At 41.9% G+C, this 19,496-nt stretch overlaps 1 protein-coding gene across 1 annotated transcript in view; it reads left to right on the forward strand.

Moving 5' to 3' along the window:
* Window positions 1-19,496, forward strand: part of LOC134353207 (cation channel sperm-associated auxiliary subunit gamma-like) — a 175,624-nt gene that overhangs the window by 37,011 nt on the left and 119,117 nt on the right. Inside the window, exons 7-10 of the mRNA XM_063061224.1 lie at window positions 5,623-5,760; window positions 8,581-8,646; window positions 9,646-9,765; window positions 12,056-12,106. Coding sequence (XP_062917294.1) covers window positions 5,623-5,760; window positions 8,581-8,646; window positions 9,646-9,765; window positions 12,056-12,106 — 375 coding nt within the window. The remainder of the gene's footprint in view (window positions 1-5,622; window positions 5,761-8,580; window positions 8,647-9,645; window positions 9,766-12,055; window positions 12,107-19,496) is intronic.

Consider the following 19,496-nt stretch of genomic DNA (forward strand, 5'->3'; position numbering starts at 1 on the left):
TGTTGCATTTATCATCTTTACCACAGACTCAGCCTTTAAATTAACTTTCTGGGAGGACTCCTAAGTCCCTCTGCGTCTCTGACATTTGAACCTTTAGATAATAGTTCATTCTAAGTTTCTTTTACCAAAATACATTATCATACATTTCCGAACACTGTATTCCATCTGCAACTTTTTTGCCCACTCGACCAATTTGCCTAAGTCCTGCTACAATCGCATTGTTTCCTCAGCACTACCTACCCCTCCACCTATCTTTGTATATTCTGCAAACTTTGCCACAGAGCCATCAATTCCATTATCTAAATCATTGACAAACTATGTGAAAAGTAGCATTGACTCCTGAGGAACACCACTAGCCACTGGCAGCCAACCAGAAAAAGCTCCTGTTATTCCCACTTGCTGCCTCCTGCCTGTCAGCCATTCTGATATCCATGCCAGTATCTTTCCTGTAACGCCATAGGATTTTATCTTGTTAAGCAGCCTCGTGTGTGGCACCTTATCAAATGCTTTCTGAAAATCCAAGTAAGTGACATCCACTGCCTCTCCTTTGTCCACCCTGCTTGTTACTTCCTCGAAGAACTCTGATTTGTCAAACAAGATTTCCCTTTACAGAAACCATGCTGACTTTGACTTATTTTATCATTGGGCTCCAAGTATCTCAAAACTTCATCCTTAATAATAGACTCTAACACTTTCCCAACCACTGAGGTTAGGCTACCTGGCCTATAATTTCCTTTCTTTTGCCTTCCTCCCTTCTTAAAGAGTGGAGTGTCACTTGGAAATCTTCCAGTCCTCCGGGACCATGCTAGAATAAGTGATTTTGAAAGTTCATGACCAATGCATTCATTATCTCTTCTGCAACCTCTCTCAGGGACTCTGGGATGTAGTCCACCTGGCCCAGGTGAATTATCCACCCGAAGACGTTTGAGTTTGCCTAGCACTTTTTTCCTTTGTAATAGCAGCGACACTCACGGACCTCTGGCACACTGTTAGTGTCTTCTACAGTGAAACAGATGCAAAGTACCCATTAAGTCCATTTGCAATTTCTTCATCCTCCATTACTACCTCACCAACATTTTCCAGTGGTCCAATATCAACTCCCACCTCACTTTTACTCTTTATATAATTGAAAAAACATTTGATATCCTGCTTTATATTATTGGCTAGTCTGCCTTCATTTTTCATCTTTTCCCTTCTTATAGCTGTTTTAGTTGCCTTTTGTTGGATTTTAAAAGCTTCCCACTCATCCAAATTCCCACTCACTTTTGCTGCTTTACATGCCCTTTCTTTGGCTTTTACTGTATGCAGTCCTTAACTTCCTTTGTCAGCCACAGTTGCTTACCCCTGCCATTTGAGAACTACTTCTTTTGTGGGACAGATCTATCCTGTGCCTTGTGAACTATTCCCAGAAACTTCAGCCATCTGTGCTCTATCATCCTCCCCACCAGAATCCTCTTTCAATCCACCTGGGCAAGCTCCTCTCTCATGCCTCTAATTTCCTTTATTTCATTGCAATACTGATACATGTAAGTTATGTTTCTCCCTCTCAAATTGCAGTATGAATTCAAGTATACTGTATTATGATTATTATACTGTGATGATTGTACGTTCTAGTACCAATTGTTTGGCGACAATGAAGTAGAAGGTATGAAGTATGATCACTGCCTCCTTAGGGTTCCTTTACGTTAAGCTCCCTAATAAGATCAGGGTTAATATACAACACCCAATCTAAGGTAGCCTTTCCCCGAGTAAACTCAAGCACAAAGTGTTCTGAAACGCCATCTTGTAGGCATTCAACAAATCCCCTCTCTTGCGATCGGACACCAACCCAATTTTTCCCGATCCCCTTTCATATTGAAGTCCCCCCTTACAATTGTGACATTACCCTTATTACATGCTCTTTCCAGCTCCCTTTGCAATCTCAACCCCACATTTTGGCTACTATTTGGAGGCCTATATATGATTCCCATCATGCTTTTTTTTTTACCTTTGCAGTTTCTTAACTCCACCCACAAAGACTGAATATTTTCTGACGTTGTCACCTCTTTCTAAAGATGTAATTGCATCTCTTACCAGCAGAGCTACACCACCACCTATGCCTTCCTGCCTGTCCTATCGATACAAAGTGTACCCTTTGACGTTAAGCTCCCAACTGCGGCCTTTTTCAGCCACGACACAGTGATGCCCACAACATCATACGGACCAATCTCTAATTGCACCACGAGTTGGTCCACCTTATTCCGAATGCTACATGCATTTAAATACAACACATTCTGTCCTGCATTCTTCGCCCTTTTGAATTTTGCCTCTGTGGTACAATTTATCTCTTTGCTCCATCTGTATTTGTACCCAGTCATTGGCTTGTCCTTCTTTACATTCATGTTACATCCATCATCTACTTGTAAACCTGCTGGCTCATCCTCAGCTCTGTCATCCTGGTTCCCATCTCCCTGCCATATTAATTTAAACCACTCCTAACAGCTGTAGTAAACCTGCCCACAAGGATATTGGTCCCCCTCATATTCAAGTGCAACCCGTTTCTTTTGTACAGGCCTCACCTGCCCCAGAAGAGGTCCCAATTATCCAGAAATCTGAATCCTTGTCCCCTGCTTCAATTATTCAGCCACACATTTATCTCATTCTATTCCTATCCTCACTGTCGCATGGCACAGGCAATGATCCCGAGATTACTACCCTTGAGATCCTTCTTCTCAGCTTCCTTCCTAACTGCCTGAATTGTTTTTTTTTAGAACCTCTTTCCTTTTTCTTCTTATTTCATTGGTACCAATTTGTATGACAACTTCTGGCTGCTTACCCTCCCCTTTCAGGATATTGTGGACGCGTCCAGAAACATCTCGGACCCTGGAACCTGGGAGGTAAACTGCCATCCATGTTTCCTTTTCATGTCCACAGAATCACCTATCTATTCCCCTGACTATAGAGTTCCCTCTTACTGCTGCCATCCTCTTCAGTTCCCCATCCTTCTGAGCCACAGGGCCAGACTCAGTGCCAGAGGTACGGCCGCTGTTGCTACCCCCAGGTAGGTCGTCCACCCCAACAGTACTTAAACAGGAGTACTTATTGTTGAGGGGGATGGCCACAGGGGTACTGTCCACTATCTGATGTTCTCTCTTTCCTCTCCTGACAGTCACTCATATGATACCTCCCTGTAGCTCCTGTCTATCGCAGCCTCACTTACCCTAACAAGCTGAAGGTCATTCAGCTGCAGCTCCAGTTCCCTAACACTGTCTCTAAGAAGCTGCATCTCGATGCACCTGGCACAGATGTGGCCGTGGGGAAGCTGGGAATCTCCTGGAAATCCCACATCTGACACCTAGAGGAGACCACTGGCTTTGTAAACGTGCCCCCTATTCTCTGTAGAGTTAAATAAGTAATGAACTTACCTATGTACCCTGCTGCCGCCTGTTCTCGCTGAAGCCCTGTTGAGCCAAAACCTTACTACTCTGACTCGAGACTACTCCAACAACGACCGCTCAGCCAGGCGGTACCTCTCTTTTATAGAGACTGGGTTTGTAAAAGCTCTTTGTCGGACCTGCATGGGAACACTCCTGTTGCGTCTGCGTAGTACTCCAATCAACGACTCCCGTCGGAAAACTTGCTGCCTCGTGTGGTTGCGCAGTACTCCAATCAACGACACAATCAATTGTATTCAGTTTTGATCACCTACTTAAAGGAAAAATGTTATAAGTTGGAAAAGGTGTAAAAACATTCACGAGCATGTCACTGGGACTGGAGGGCTTTAATTATAAGGGGAGACTGGATAGGCTAGGGCTTTTATTCCCTGAAGTGTAGGAGGCTGATGGGCTGACAGAGCCATATAAAAAGATGAGGGCCATAGCTAAGATCAGTTCCCCCTCCCCCCCATTGTACAGGGAAGTCCAAAATTGGAGGGCTTATAGAAACATAAACATAGAAACATAGAAAATAGGTGCAGGAGTAGGCCATTCGGCCCTTTGAGCCTGCACCGCCATTTATTATGATCATGGCTGATCATCCAACTCAGAACCCCGCCCCAGCCTTCCCTCCATACCCCCTGATCCCTGTAGCCACAAGGGCCATATCTAACTCCCTCTTAAGGTGAGGGGAGATTTTCCATACAGATGGTGTTGGGTAAATGGAATGAGATGCTAAAGAAGGTCAATAGATTACAATGTTTAAAAGGCATTTAGACAGTTACATAGATAGATAAGATTTGGAGTGATATGAGTCAAATGCAGGCATATGCTCAGGTAGACACCTTGGTGGCATGAATAATTTAGGCCAAAGAGCTTGTTGCTATGCCATATACATGTATAACTCTATTGAGATAACACTGAGATGGTTGTTGGGAAGTTATTGACTAAGTCTTAAAGTTGAGTTAACGGGCTGCATGAACTTTGTTTTATCTTCTGGAATTAATAATTGAAATGTTATATTATTACTGAATAGCTTACATATATGAACTACCAAGGTACATAGTTAAATTACTAAGAAGCTCTTTTATTAAAATGTTACTGCCGAATGAAAGCCAAACATAAGTCGTGGGATTGAGCAATAATTTTTTTTTGAAAAAAATCGTTAAAAAAATAAGTCAATAAATTTTTTAAGTAACTTTACAGATTACGAGACCCGACGTAGACTGGGAGATCATTTTGCTGAACACCTACGCTCTGTCCGCCAGAGAAAGCAGGATCTCCCAGTGGCCACACATTTTAGTTCCACATCCCATTCCCATTCTGACATGTCTATCCACGGCCTCCTCTACTGTAAAGATGAAGCCACACTCAGGTTGGAGGAACAACACCTTATATTCTGTCTGGGTAGCCTCCAACCTGATGGCATGAACATTGACTTCTCTAACTTCTACTAATGCCCCACCTCCCCCTCGTACCCCATCCATTATTTATATACACACATTCTTTCTCTCACTCTCCTTTTTCTCCCTCTATTCCTCTGACTATACCCCTTGCCCATCCTCTGGGTTTCCCCCTCCCTTTCCTTCTCCCTGGGCCTCCTGTCCCATGATCCTCTCGTATCCCTTTTGCCAATCACCTGTCCAGCTCTTGGCTCCATCCCTCCCCCTCCTGTCTTCTATCATTTCGGATCTCCCCCTCTCCCTCCCACTTTCAAATCTCTTACTCACTCTTCCTTCATTTAGTCCTGACAAAGGGTCTCGGCCCGAAATGTCAACTACACCTCTTCCTAGAGATGCTGCCTGACTTGCTGCGTTCACCAGCAACTTTGACGTGTGTTGCTTGAATTTCCAGCATCTGCAGAATTCCTAGTGTTTGCATTTACAGATTGTTTCCTGTTTCTTTCTGCAATATTCTGTTTTGCATTTCTTTCCTGCTGGTGATCAATTATGCTTCAGTATTTAACCATAGTCCCTTTTCTCATAGTAAAAGAGCATTTTCTACTTTTGAGATTGCTCATTTGATTTAGTTACATTATTTTAGTAATTCAACAATTTTATAAGAAAACATGGACCTTCTTGCTTTGCATAGGACTGTCCTATGGTATTTGAGCGTTCAGCCACAAAATCACACAAAGAAACTATTTGGTGTTTAACTCTGAAGGTTTGTAATGTCTTTCGTAAACTCTATCTTATTTTCTATTTTGCAGATAGATGGAAACGTGTGTTGTCTAATGTTTGTGTGGAGAAACTAATTCCAGTGTTAGTTATTCAGAAAGGTGAAGAAAAGCTGTTTGCTATTGGAGGAGGCAAACAGAAAGCGATGACCTACCTTGGCACTATCAAAGGTTTGAAATTTAATAATGTACAAAATGCAATAATTAATACTTGCCTGTTAAAAATATAGATAGTCTTTGAAAGTCCATACCACAGTACAGATCCTTAAGCCTACAATGTTATGCTGACCTTTTAGCCTACTCCGAGATGAATCTAACCCTTCCTTCCTACGTAGCCCTCCATTTTTCTAATATCCATGTGCCTATCTAAGAGTTTCTCGTGTAACTGCCTCTACCACTACCCACTGCAGGGTGTTCCACACAGTCATCACTCTCTGTGTAAAGAAATTACCTCTGACATACCCCCCCTATACTTTGCTCCAATCACCTTAAAATTATGTTCCCTCGTATTAGCCATTATCACCCTGGGAAAAAGTCCCTGGCTATCCATTCAGTCTATGCCTGTCATTATCTTGTGCATCTCTATCATGTCACCCCTTATCCTCCTTTACTCCAGAGAGAAAAGCCATAACTCGCTCAACCTGTCCTCATAAAATATGCCCTCTTTTCCAGGCAGCATGCTGGTAAAATTCCCTTTGCACCTTTTCTAAAGCTTTAATTTAGAAAATTTGGCAAGTATTAATTTCTTCCAAGTGTTTCTTGGATTTCCTGTGTATGTCACAAGAAAACAAATCTTAGGGTTGTATATGGTGATATGTATGAAGTTTGATAATAAATTTACTTTGAACTTTTTCATACTTTATAAAAGCATACCTTATCGCAAAGCTTTTGATAGGTAACGGGAAGGCAATGAAGTAACTTGAATGTTTGTTTGTGGGATGAGGTACTATGGCTTTAACATTACTCCCTTTTGAAATAATTTTGGAGGCTGAAAGCAACTGTTAGAGTTTGAATGGAGTGGACAGCATTAATGACAGGGATTGGAATCTCACAGTTATGTTACACATACCATATATTTTCTTAATATTGTTAGCAGCAAGCCTGGCTGAGAAACCACATTTCCTACTTGATCAAGTCTTTTTGATTTAATGCCAATGTTACTCTCTCTTTTCTGCACTTTAAAATAGTTTGCTGTTCAAGAAAAATGACAACGTCAGAATAGCAATGTTATTTCAGCAAAATTACCAAAATTGGGAATGGCAAAAAAACCCACCCGTCTTAATTGTCCTGACAGACACACTCCACTGTGATATGTAGAGACTGGAGCCAAATTGAACTGTTATTTTGTCCAATTTTTTTGTTCTTTGCCTTTATTGTAATTTTCCTTTTAAATGTATATGTAATCCACTCCTGAAAGTTACTGTTATTATCTATAGCTACTGTCAAGTAATGTTTTGCAAAATGTAACCATTGCTTTATGACTCTTGTGGTTTCATTAATTTGTCAAAATCACTTGTGATCTTGAGTACCTTTATCAACTCCCCATTTTCCGGCTAGAGAACAATCACAGTTACTGTGAATTCCTCACTTAATTCAAGTCGCTTATCAATGGAAAGAGCTAAGTAATGTATCTACTCTTAAAGCCAATTTCAAGTGGTTTTCTTGAATATGACAATATAAATGTCAAGGAAATGTATTTATTAATACAAACAAGGGTCTCGGCCCAAGATGTTGACTGTTTACTCTTTTCCATAGTTGTTGCCTGGCCTACTGCGTTTCTCCAGCATTTTATGTGTGTTATATTTATTGTGATACTGCACGTAATAGGCCTTCTGGCCTTTTGAGCTATGCCATTCAGCATCATCTGATTTAATCCTAACCTAATCATGGGTCAATTTACAATGGCCAATTGACCTACCAACTAGTAAGTCTTTGGACTGTGGGTTGAACCTGGAGCACCCAGAGGAATCCACACAGTCATGGGGAGAACGTACAAACTCCTTAGAAACAGTGGCAGGAAATGAACCTGGCTTGCTGGTACTGTAAACCACTACACTATGTGCTGCCTCAAACTTTCTTTTATATATTAGGCGTTGAACTCATGAACTCTACTTCACTACTTTTTAAAATCTTTATTTTTGCATTACTTATTTAATTTAATTAGTTAGTATATGTGTATATGTGTATATGTGTGTGTGTGTGTGTAAGTCACTGATTTTTCTCTAATATTACGTATTGCATTGTACTGTTGCTGCCAAGACAACAAACTTCACAACATATGCTGGTGATATTAAACCTGATTCTGATGGATTACTTACTTAAATGATTATTTAGCTTTGGGGATTTAACATTTTTACTGTCACTCATTTTTGGGGTACTCTTCTGTTTTTGTGGGTGTCTGCAAAGAACAATTTCAGGTTGTATATCATATGCATTCTCTGAAATTAAATGGAAGTGTTGAACTATTGAAAATGAGACTTGGTCAAAGAAGGAAGTACTTGATGGCTTAAGATGTGGATTTAGCTTCTGGAAAGAGTTGGTGTGAAAAGATTTAGAAAGGGAATTCCAGATTTTGGAGCCCTAAGTGGTTAAAGGCATGGGTATAACTAATATGATAAATGGAGAAGAAGTTCCAAATCAGAACAAAATTGAAAGATGGGGAATTACATGGATGCCATGAGAGATTTTAACATTTTTGTTTAAAATGTGGCACCGACTGGAGAAACAAACTAATTACACTTCTACTTGATAGCCAAATGGGATAGAGTATAAACAGCAGACTTTAGGATGAAATGAATTTTCAGTTGCGAGGCTATCAGGAAAGTAGTGAAGATGTCGGGGTCTGAACTATGACTGTGACTTAGCATGTGACTATTCTGTTTTATATTGTTTATTTATAGCCACGTCAATAAAGTTGCATCTTTTGGGGATGCTTCATTAATTTTGTGATTGTGAATTACTAACCTATTTAACTTGTGCTTTTTCTTTCAGATGGAGAAGTGTATTTTAAATCATTGTTGAATTCTCAGGGCAACACAGTGTGCAGTGTACTGCGACGTAAGATATTGAAAGGAAACTAGATTATTTTTTATTGCAAGCTATTACATTTCATGCTATGTCTTGTTGGTAGTATCATTTTGACAACCATGTCTAACGGATTTAGAGAGCCTCGAGAACTCATTAATTGTTTTGACTCAAAGAAAGTTTGGTGGGGGGGGGGAAATGAAGTGTTTTACCTAGAAAGCCTATCTGTATCTGCATAAAGGAGACATTGCACCTTCTCCAGCTCCTCACAGGGCAATGGAACTGGCAGCTGTAGTGACTAAGATCCAGGCATGCATTCAGTCTGGACAGTTTTGCCAAAAGTTGCTCTGAATCTCTGAGCTCTGGATTTTTCAAATCAGCCAGCAGCTGACCTATGCCTTTTAAGCACAGTTTGGCACACTTCCTTGCATTAAGGACAGAACTCTCCTAATCTGTAGGAAGTCAATTTGTTCATGGCCGATCTTCTGTCTTAGTTTCCGTTCTCTCCATCTGTCCTTTGATCCCAGACGTCTAGCCATGACTTGTAAACATGATAAATTTCAACTTCAAATACTATCTCCTACCAACTGCTCTCCCTGCCACTTTCACTACCACCCTTCCATTTTGTATAAATACCCTATCTTGGTCGGTCCATTAGGTAACACTCCCTGAGAGATGGGAAGTACCAATATGTCTCTTTTGCTGTTAGAGTAATAGTACTAGAAATTTTAAGAGGGATATTTATCCCTGTCAAATTCCCTCCATAAGCAAAAGACTGACGAGAGTGAACTTGGATAATTGTCACGGTTGTTTGATTGTACTCCTCCCAGTGTTGGCCTGAACTTGCTTTTTAAATATTCCCTTGTTGAGAAGGGAAAACTCTCGATTTTTGATATGAAAATCTTGTTTCCCTATACCATACAAAGAGCAGTTTGTAAATAGATGTCCTTTATCATGGGCTCGTTGTTGTACCAATAAAACTGTCTTGCAAACTTAGTAAACACCAACAAGTTGATTGTGATTTTCTTCCAGGCGATTGCCTTGTGCTCTGGGCTGCTTTCGATCGATATAAGAATGCTGCTGTCCTTTTGGTTGAGGGCATAGTAACAGACTATCAACCTGCTTCATATTTCCTGATATATTATTATTTTGGTATGTATGTTATAACAAAGATTTTGATTTTTTGAAAATTGTATGACAATGAAATTATAATATTTTACTCACATGAGGGGGACTGCTCTTGTCAAGCCCATTGGCTGTAAGAAAACATTTTAATTTTAGAATGGCTTTCCTTTCTATTCCTGTATCATAATCTCTGGAGCCTGGCAAGGATCTATCCTCACCCCATCCTATATATCATCTGAATACTGGCCATCAAAGGTATCACCTGAAAAACGATAGATTTAATTTGTATGTTTTACTTCATCACTGTGTCTCTACCTCTTCCATCGGTCACTCTATTGTTCAATGGTTCAATTATTCTATATAATCTCAGAGAATGTATGCAGTATACAACCTGAAATTCTTACTCTGACAGAAAAAATGTTACACCTAAAGCCCCCCCCAACCACCTCCCATGCACAAGCAGCAGCAAAGCATCAACCACCCCCCCCACTTGTTCCAGCAGGAAGCATCAGCCCCCCTCACCAAGTGCCATGCAAGGCCTCAAAGAGACCATGATCTAGTGGCCATCAAAAAAACTACATGCCACAAGATATACCTCTCTCTCTCACACACACACACACACACACACACACACACACACACACACACACACTCTCTCACTCTCTCTCGCTCTCACACTCTCTCTTTCTCACACTCTCTCACTAATGAGGGAGAGAGGAATCATTCCTTCAACAGAGAGAGGGTAGACCACCAGCTCACTGTTTCGATGTCTGCAGCTTTGCCTTATTTCAAATTTCTCTGCCGAGAGGGAGAGGGAGAGACTGACATACATATATATACATACATAAATATGAAGGGACTAAATAAATTGGCAATGTAAGATCTGGTAATGAACTTCAACTTCCCTTCCCTGAACTGTTTAAAATCAATAGCTTTGTGTTCCTCTATTTGTAAGTTAAGAAACATTAAATAGCATTAAACATTAAAAACAATAAATAGCGACAAAGAGCAGGGGCAGGCAATGTGTTGAGGCTGCATGTCTTGGTAACAGGTATTGGTTGCAGGTGTAGGTTGCTTGAGGAACTCCACACAAAGTCGTCAAGCTTCATACGCTACGGCACATTAGGGAGGGGAAGAATAACCTGATGCTATGTTTCAGAAGGCAGTCACACCCCTTAGAATAACTGCATAAACTCAGTCGGTACTCGGGGACAAGAATGTGTGACTGAGAGAGAGGTAGGTAGAGGGGTTCAGAAGATAGTGTTGAAGGAGCCTCGGCCTGTGAACCTGCCTAACAGGAATGAGTTTCTACCTCCTTGTCTGGATGAGAGTAACCTATCCATAGCACCATGGTTCAGGGTTCCATTGAACCGAGGGTGGGGAGGAGAAAGTAAAGAGAAATGTTGTTATAATTGGATACACTTCTCCATCAACAAGGTTGAGAGTCTTGATGGCTGTGTTACTTGCATGGTGGCAGGCTTCAGGATCTCATTTGGTCTACAGAGGAACTTGGAGTGGGAGGGAAAACATCCAGTTGTCATTGTCCCTGTGGACCAGAGATATAGGTAGTGAAAAGTAAGAATTTCTGCTGGGGGAATATGAGCAGCTAGGGACCAAATTAAAAGGTCAAAGCAAAAAGGTAATCACCTCTAGATTATTACACAAGCCACAAACATGTTAGCACAGAGTCAACAGATGAAAGAGACAAATGTGTGGCTAAAAGTTGGATGAGGGAGAAGTGTTTGACTTCATAAGACATTGATACCAGTACTGGGGAAGGATGAAATGTCCATGGTGATCAAGGGTGAGCAGGGTCAAGGATAACCCCAAGATATTTTATACTTAATAAGAAAAATTGTCAGGCCTTGGGGATTTATCCACCCTAATTAGCCTCAAGACACCAAGTACCCCCTCCTCTGTAATACGGTTCATGACCCCACTACTGTTTTGCCTTAACTGTATAGACACTCTGTCCATCTTCCAAGATGTCCCCTAATATCTCCCTTATATTTTTTGTTCTATGTATGGATGATTGTGCTGATGTTGAAGAGGACTAATTTTGTTCCTTGCTATCCTTTTGCTGTTAATATATTTGTAGAAGCCCTTGAGATTCTCCTTCGCCTTGTCCCCTAGAGCAACCTAACGTCTTCTTTTAACTTTCCTGATTTTCATAAATATGGGCATTTATGGTGCCCAAAAATGGAAAAAAAATCTGATCCTTTTTCATTAGAGGTCAATAGATGTTAAATAAATGTGACTGATGTTTCATTTTTGTCTTTTGTAAAATAAATATTTCTTTCTCACTTGTGTCCTCCAGAAACAGCAAATTTCATGATGCATTATGAACTTCCTCTGTATATTCCCAAAGGTATAGACTTGTAATGTATACTGTTATAAATTTACATAGGTATTTATTTATATGTTCCTATAAAGTGCAAAAGTTTTACTTAATTGACATAAAGTTAAAGGTATGTAAGTTTTTGTAATTTTACAATATTTGCTTCTGACCAACTAGATAAATTCATTATCAGTTAATCATCTCTGATGCCTTTTACAAATTTACTCACTAAGTATATTGAAATAACAATATTCATCTTAACATTTTAAAACTTTAATTTGGTACAGGTTCTAAATTCATTGTATCTATGTTGAAATTCAAGTTCCCAAGTTAATGTCCGCTACCTCCTTCCTCATACGCAAGACAATTGTACCATATTTTAGGTTCAAATTCTGAGGCTGCGTCCTTTACTGATCCCTTTACATGTGCGGTCATAAAAGTACCGTAGTGTATAAATCATGAGGTATCATTGTCAGCCAAAAATCAAATGATTCACATGAAATGTGTAGCTGATGCAGACACAAGACAAGATACATCGGTGGCCAAAGTTAGTGGTAGAGGAAATTCTCTGCTTTATACTACATGAAGCTTAAGGATGGAAATTTTGAGAATATTTGTTGTAATAATCGTATTTTTAATGTGTAAGAATCAGGGAAAGATCTGCTCTGTGAAATTTTGTATGAGATTAATGTTAAGTAGTGTTAATATTGATCCTGTAAAAACTCAATGGCTGAATAGCATAATTGTCTGTGAAACCAAATTTGGAAGATTCAGAATCCTCTAAGTAGAGGTTTTCTTTCACTTTCAGTCCTAAATGGTCATCTCTTTATTCAGAGCTTGTGACCTATAATCCTAGATACTTTACTGTAGTGAAACACAACTTCTTAGTAATCTTTCCTGTTTAGCTACCTACAACTTCCCTTTTGCCATTGTGTTTCGCTCTCATCCTTCTGCATTTAGTGGCCACTTTATTAGATACCCCCTGTACCTAATATCGTGGTCACTGAGTGTATGTTTGTGGTCTTCTGTTGCTGTAGCCCACTCTCTTCAAAGTTCGACGTGTTGTGCGTTCAGAGATGCTCTTTTGCACACCACTATTGCAATATGTGGTTATGTGAGTTACCGTCACCTTCCTGTCAACTTGAATCAACCATTCTCCTCTGATGTCCCTCATAAAAAAGGAAATTTTGCTCACAGAACTGCTGCTCACTAGGTGTTTTTTGCATCATTCTCTATAAACTCTGGAGACTGTTGTGCATGAAAATCCCAGGAGATCAGCAATTTCTGAGATACTCAAGCCTCAAACCAACCTCCTTGACACCCACAATCATTGCACGATCAAAACCACTTAGGTCACATTTCTTCCCCATTCTAGTTTTGTCTGAACCTCTTGACCATGCCTGCATGCTTTTATGAATAGAGTTGTTGCCACGTGAGTTGTTGATTGGATATTTGCATTAACAAGCAGGTGTACCTAACTAAATGACCTCTGAGTGTAAACAGCAAAATTCACCATTTCCCTGCTGAACATGACCTCCCATTTCATGAATCAAACTACGAACTTTTGATTCACTCCTAATACGTACATGTAGTTATGTAGAGAGCCCTAAATTTGATATAAAATTCCAGGTGTGAACTCACTGAAGACACATAGAACTGCAACAAAGATACCTTGGTTTTATAGTCCTGTTCCCTTACAATAAAAGGTAATATGCAAATTGATCCAACTTGCTTACTGATTGCTAATTGATCTTGTTATCTTCCTAATACTGGCATTTAATGGAAACTCAACTCTAATATTATGCCATCACCTTCCCTTCTTGGGCCTCTTCTACTTTCAGTATTGTGAAAGTACTGTTCTTTTTTAGATATTCCTGTTCACTCATCCATCTCCACCAGTTACCATCCGATTTCCCATGACTCTAACTATAAGCAATACAACGTGAGCCTCTTCCTCCCTACTGTTCAAGAATGCACCTTTTCTATATGAAGTACTATCTTAACTGTACATCTTTCACTTTTATATACCTCATCCACAGCTTTTAATAATTATCTCTTTTACTTCAGAGTTGATTTTGAAGCATCAATTTACATGCTTAATCTGAACTTCTATTCACCTGTGACCATAATTTTGTCTCATTACCATTCTGATCTTGATTAGTGAGGGTGAACCTTTGTACTAAATAGAAATACTGTGGATGTTGTTTCTGAAGCAATAAAATCTTGAGGACTAGCACCTCACACTTGCCTTTGTCAGTCAGGGCATTGAACACAAGAGCTGGGACATAGTATAAAAGATATTGGTGCATTTTGTATGCACTTTTCACCATTTAGGGCCCTGAATGGTGGCAAGGGAGGAGGTGTAGGGACAGGTGTAGCACTTATGCTTACAGGGATAAGTAAGTGCTTCAACAGTCCTTCCAGGTGAGGCAACACTTCACTTGTGAGTCTGTTGGGGTCATCTAATGCATTCGGTACTCCCGGTGCGATCTGCTCTACATTGGTGAAACCCGACGCAGATTGGGGGACCGCTTCGTCGAGCACCTCCGCTCGGTCCGCCACAACAGACAGGATCTCCCGGTAGCCACCCACTTCAATTCTGTTTCCCATTCCCATTCAGATATGTCCATACATAGCCTCCTCTACTGCCATGATGAGGCTAAACTCAGGTTGGAGGAGCAACAGCTCATATACCGTCTAGGTAGTCTCCAGCCCCTTGGTATGAACATAGAATTCTCCAACTTCCAGTAATTCCCTCCCCCTCCCTCCCCCTATCCCTATTTCACTCTGCCCCCTCCCCCAGCTGCCTATCACCTCCCTCATGGTTCCGCCTCCTTCTACTACCCATTGTGTTTTCCCCTATTCCTTCTTCACCTTTCCTGCCTATCACCACCCTGCTTCCTCTCCCCCACCCCTTTATCTTTCCCCTTACTGGTTTTTCACCTGGCACCTACCAGCCTTCTCCTTCCCACCCTCCCCCCACCTTCTTTATAGGGCCTCCCCCCCCCCTTTCAGTCCTGATGAAGGGTTCCGGCCGGAAATGTCGACATCGTTTCCACAGATGCTGCCCGACCTGCTGAGTTCCTCCAGCATGTTGTGAGTGTTGCTTTGATCCCAGCATCTACAGATTATTTTGTGTAGAAAGGATTCACATGGTTGTTATGGGGACTGGAGGGCTTGAGCTACAAGGAGAGACTGAATAGGGTAGTACTTTCTTTGCTGGGGTGTAGGAGGCTGAGGGGCTTGTAAAAATCATGAGGGGAATAGATTTTTAAAAAAAGTCACTTTTTTCTCTCAGCATAGTGAAGTCTAAACCTAGAGAGCCTGGGTTTAAGGTGAGAGGGAAAATATTTAAAGGAGACCTGAGGAACAAGTTTTCACATTGAGGGTGGTGGCTGTATGGAACAAGCTGTCAGAAGAAGTGTTATAAGGTGGATGCAATTACTATGTTTAAAAGCCATTTAAATATGTACATTGATAGGAAAAGTTCAGAGGGACATGGCCCAAACACAGGCATATAGGCAACACCCATAAAAGTTGCCGGTGAACGCAGCAGGCCAGGCGGCATCTCTAGGAAGAGGTACAGTCGACGTTTCAGGCCGAGACCCTTCATCAGGACTAACTGAAGGAAGAGTGAGTAAGGGATTTGAAAGTGGGAGGGGGAGGGGGAGATCCAAAATGATAGGAGAAGACAGGAGGGGGAGGGATGGAGCCAAGAGCTGGACAGGTGATTGGCAAAAGGGATATGAGAGGATCATGGGACAGGAGGTCCAGGGTGAAGGAAAAGGGGGAGGGGGGAAAACCCAGAGGATGGGCAAGGGGTATAGTGAGAGGGACAGAGGGAGAAAAAGGAGAGAGAGAGAGAAAAAAAATGTGTGTATATAAATAAATAACAGATGGGGTACGAGGAGTCATTCTTTCTCTCTCTCTCCTTTCTCTCCCTCTGTCCCTCTCACTATACCCCTTCCCCATTCTCTGGGCTTTCCCCCTCCCCCTTTTCTTTCTCCTTAGGCCTCCTGTCCCATGATCCTCTCATATCCCTTTTGCCAATCACCTGTCCAGCTCTTGGCTCCATCCCTCCCCCTCCTGTCTTCTCCCATCATTTCAGATCTCCCTCTCCCCCTCCCACTTTCAAATCTCTTACTAGCTCTTCTTTCAGTTAGTCCTGACGAAGGGTCTTGGCCTGAAACGTCGACTGTACTTCTTCCTGGAGATGCTGCCTGGCCTGCTGCGTTCACCAGCAACTTTGATGTGTGTTGCTTGAATTTCCAGCATCTGCAGAATTCCTAGTGTACAGGCATATAGGATTAGCTCAGCTAGGCAAATTAATTTGCGTGGACAAGTTGGATGCAAATAACTTTTTAACTCTGTAACTATTTGACTAGGTAAATTATACGCTTTTAGACTCAACTGAGTTAATTAGTTTTAGATAATCAGTATATCCAGCATTCGGATTTCCAATTTCCACAGCTCACTAAACATCTGTCCAGTAGCTTTGAGTAATTATTCTGTTGCAGTGCTTCCATATCTTTTGTCACTTTTTGTCACTGGACTGTCATGCCAGTATTACTTACCTTTCGTGCCTTGCACTCTGTCACAGACTCCTGATTTCTTCCCTGCTTTACCTCTGTATTGAAAATTTTTCAACTTTTCCCCACTCGGTAAAGATAATCAAACAGACTGATCCTGAATCTGAGCAGCACACACAAAGTGCTGGAGGAACTCAGCAGATCAGGCAGCATCTATGGGAAAAAGTACATTCGACGTTTCGGGCCGAGACCTCTCAGCAAGGGTGGAGAGAAAAAAAAGATGAGGCATAGAGTTGAAAGGTGGGGGAGGGGAGAGAGATAGGTGAAACCGGGGTGGGGGGGGGGAAGGGCTGAAGTAAAGAGCTGGGAAGTTGATTGGTGAAAGAGATACAGGTCTGGAGAAGGAGGAACCTAATAGGAGAGGACTAAAGGCCATGGAAGAAAAAAAAGCGCGGAGCGCCAGAGGGAGGCAATGGGCAGACAAGGAGGTAAGGTGAGAGAAGGAAAGGGAATGGGGAATGGTGGAGGGCGGGGGGGGGGTGCCATTACTGGAAGTTCGAGAAATCGATGCTCATGCCATTCAGTTGGAGGCTACTCAGATGGAGTATAAGGTGTTGTTCCTCCAACCTGAATATGGCTTCATCATGACAGTAGAGGAGCCCATGGATAGACACATTGGAATGGGAATGAGAAGCAGAATTAAAATGGATGGCCACTGGGAGATCCTGCTTTTTCTGGTGGACGGAGCATAGGTGCTCCGTGAAGCAGTCTCCCAATGTATGTTGGGTTTCACCGATATACAGGAGGCCACACCGGGAGCACTGAACACAGTAAATGACTCCAACAGACTCACAGGAGAAGTGTTGCCTCACCTAGAAGGACTGTTTAGATCTCTGAATGGTAGTGAGGGAGGAGGTGTAGAGGCAAGTGTAGCACTTGCTCCGCTTGCAAAGATAAGTGCCAGGAGGGAGGTCAGTGGTGAGGGATGAATGGACAATGGAGTCACGTAGGGAGCGATCCCTGCAGAAAACAGAAAGTTTGGGGCGGGGGGGGGAGAGAAAGATGTGCTTGATGGTGGGATCCCGTTAGAGATAGCAAAATTTGGGGAGAATTATGTGCTGGAAGATAAGAGGAACCCTATCCCTTGTAGGGTGGCGAGAGGATGAGGTGAGAACAGATGTGCGTGAAATAGAAGAGATGCGGTTAAGGGCAGCGTTGATGGTAGAGGAACGGAAGCCCCTTTCATTAAAGAAGGAGGCATCTCCTTTGTTCTGGAATGAAAAGCCTCATCCTGAGAGCAGATCCGGTGAAGATGGAGGAATTAAAAGAAGGGAATGGTGTTTTTACAAGTAACAGGGGGGGTTGAGGTCTAGTCCAGGTAGCTGTGAGCATCCATGGCTTTATAATAGACAGCAGTAGATAAGCTGAGTCCTGAGATAGAGACAGAGAGATCAAGAGATCAAGAAAGGGGAGGGAGCTGTCAAAAGGGGAGCAGGTAAATTTGAGGGGAGGGTGGAAGTTGGAAGCGACGTGGATGAAGTCGACGAGCTCCGATTGGGTGCAGGAACCAGCACCGATGTAGTCATCGATATAGCTTAGGAAAAGTGGGGGCGGTCACCTGTGTGGGCTTGGAACATAGACTGTTCCACATAGCCAGCAAAAATGCAGGCATAGCTGGGACCCATGGGAGTGCCCATGGCTACACCTTTTGTTGGAGCCAAAGGAGAAATTAATTAAGGGTGAGGACAAGTTTCACTAGATGGAGGAGAGTGGTGGTGGAGGGGAACTGATTGGGTCTGGTGTCCAGAAAGAAATGGAGAACTTTGAGGCCTTTCTGGTGGGGGATGGAGGTGTATAGAGACTGGACATCCATGTTGAATATAAGATGATGGGGTCAGGGAACCTGAAATCATTGAAAAGATCCAGAGCGTGTGAAGTGACAACGGATATAGGTAGGAAAAGGCTGAAAGAGGGTGATCAAACAGAATCGAGGTATGCAGATATGAGTTTAGTGAGGCAAAAACAAGCTGAAACAATGGGTCTACCTGGACAAGCAGATTTGTGAATCTTGGGAAGGAGGTAGAATTGGAGGTTGTGGAAACTATGAGGTTGATGGCAGTGGATAGGTGATCCCCAGAGCTAATAAGGTCAGTGATGGTATGGGAGGCAATGGCCTGGTGCTCCTTAGTGGGGTTGTGTTTGAGGGGTAAGTAAGAAAAGGTGTTGGAGAGTTGTTGCTCGGCCTCAGCAAGGTAGAGATCAGTATGCCAGACTATTACAGCACCACCCTTATCTGTGGGCTTGATGTCTCCATAACATTTAGCTTTTGCAAGAGATGATAGGTAAACTCCAAATTTATTATTAAAAACTGGGAATTATCAATCATTAAATTAGACTTGATCCATTATGTAGGAGTTGGCTATCCTTTCTACCGTATTTGAAGTGAAGTAGAAATGAATTGATTTATTTGAAGTACAAGTCATGGAATAGCCGTGCTTTCATGATTAATATGTTTTTATGGTCTAAGCAGTTGAAATTTGGGCTAAGATCCTTCTTCAGGAAGGGGAAAGACATCAGAATATGTTGGGAAGTCTATGGTTATGCACTTTGGTAGAAGAAATAAAAGGGTATACACTAGAAGAATGAGGGGTGACCTATCAATTGAAACCTATCAAATGGTGTAAAGCCTTGATAGAGTGGATGTGGAGAGGATGCTTCCTATGGTGGAAACAACCAGAGGACACAACCTCAGAATAGAGGGGCATCCTATTAGAATAGAGATGAGGATTTCTTTAGCCAGAGAGTGGTAAATCTGTGGAATTCTTTGCCATAGGCAGCTGTGGAGGCCAAGTTTTCACATAGATGTAAGGCAAAAGTTGATAGATTCTTGA

This window comes from Mobula hypostoma, chromosome 10, assembly GCF_963921235.1.
Source record: "Mobula hypostoma chromosome 10, sMobHyp1.1, whole genome shotgun sequence".
Lineage (NCBI taxonomy): Eukaryota > Metazoa > Chordata > Chondrichthyes > Myliobatiformes > Myliobatidae > Mobula > Mobula hypostoma.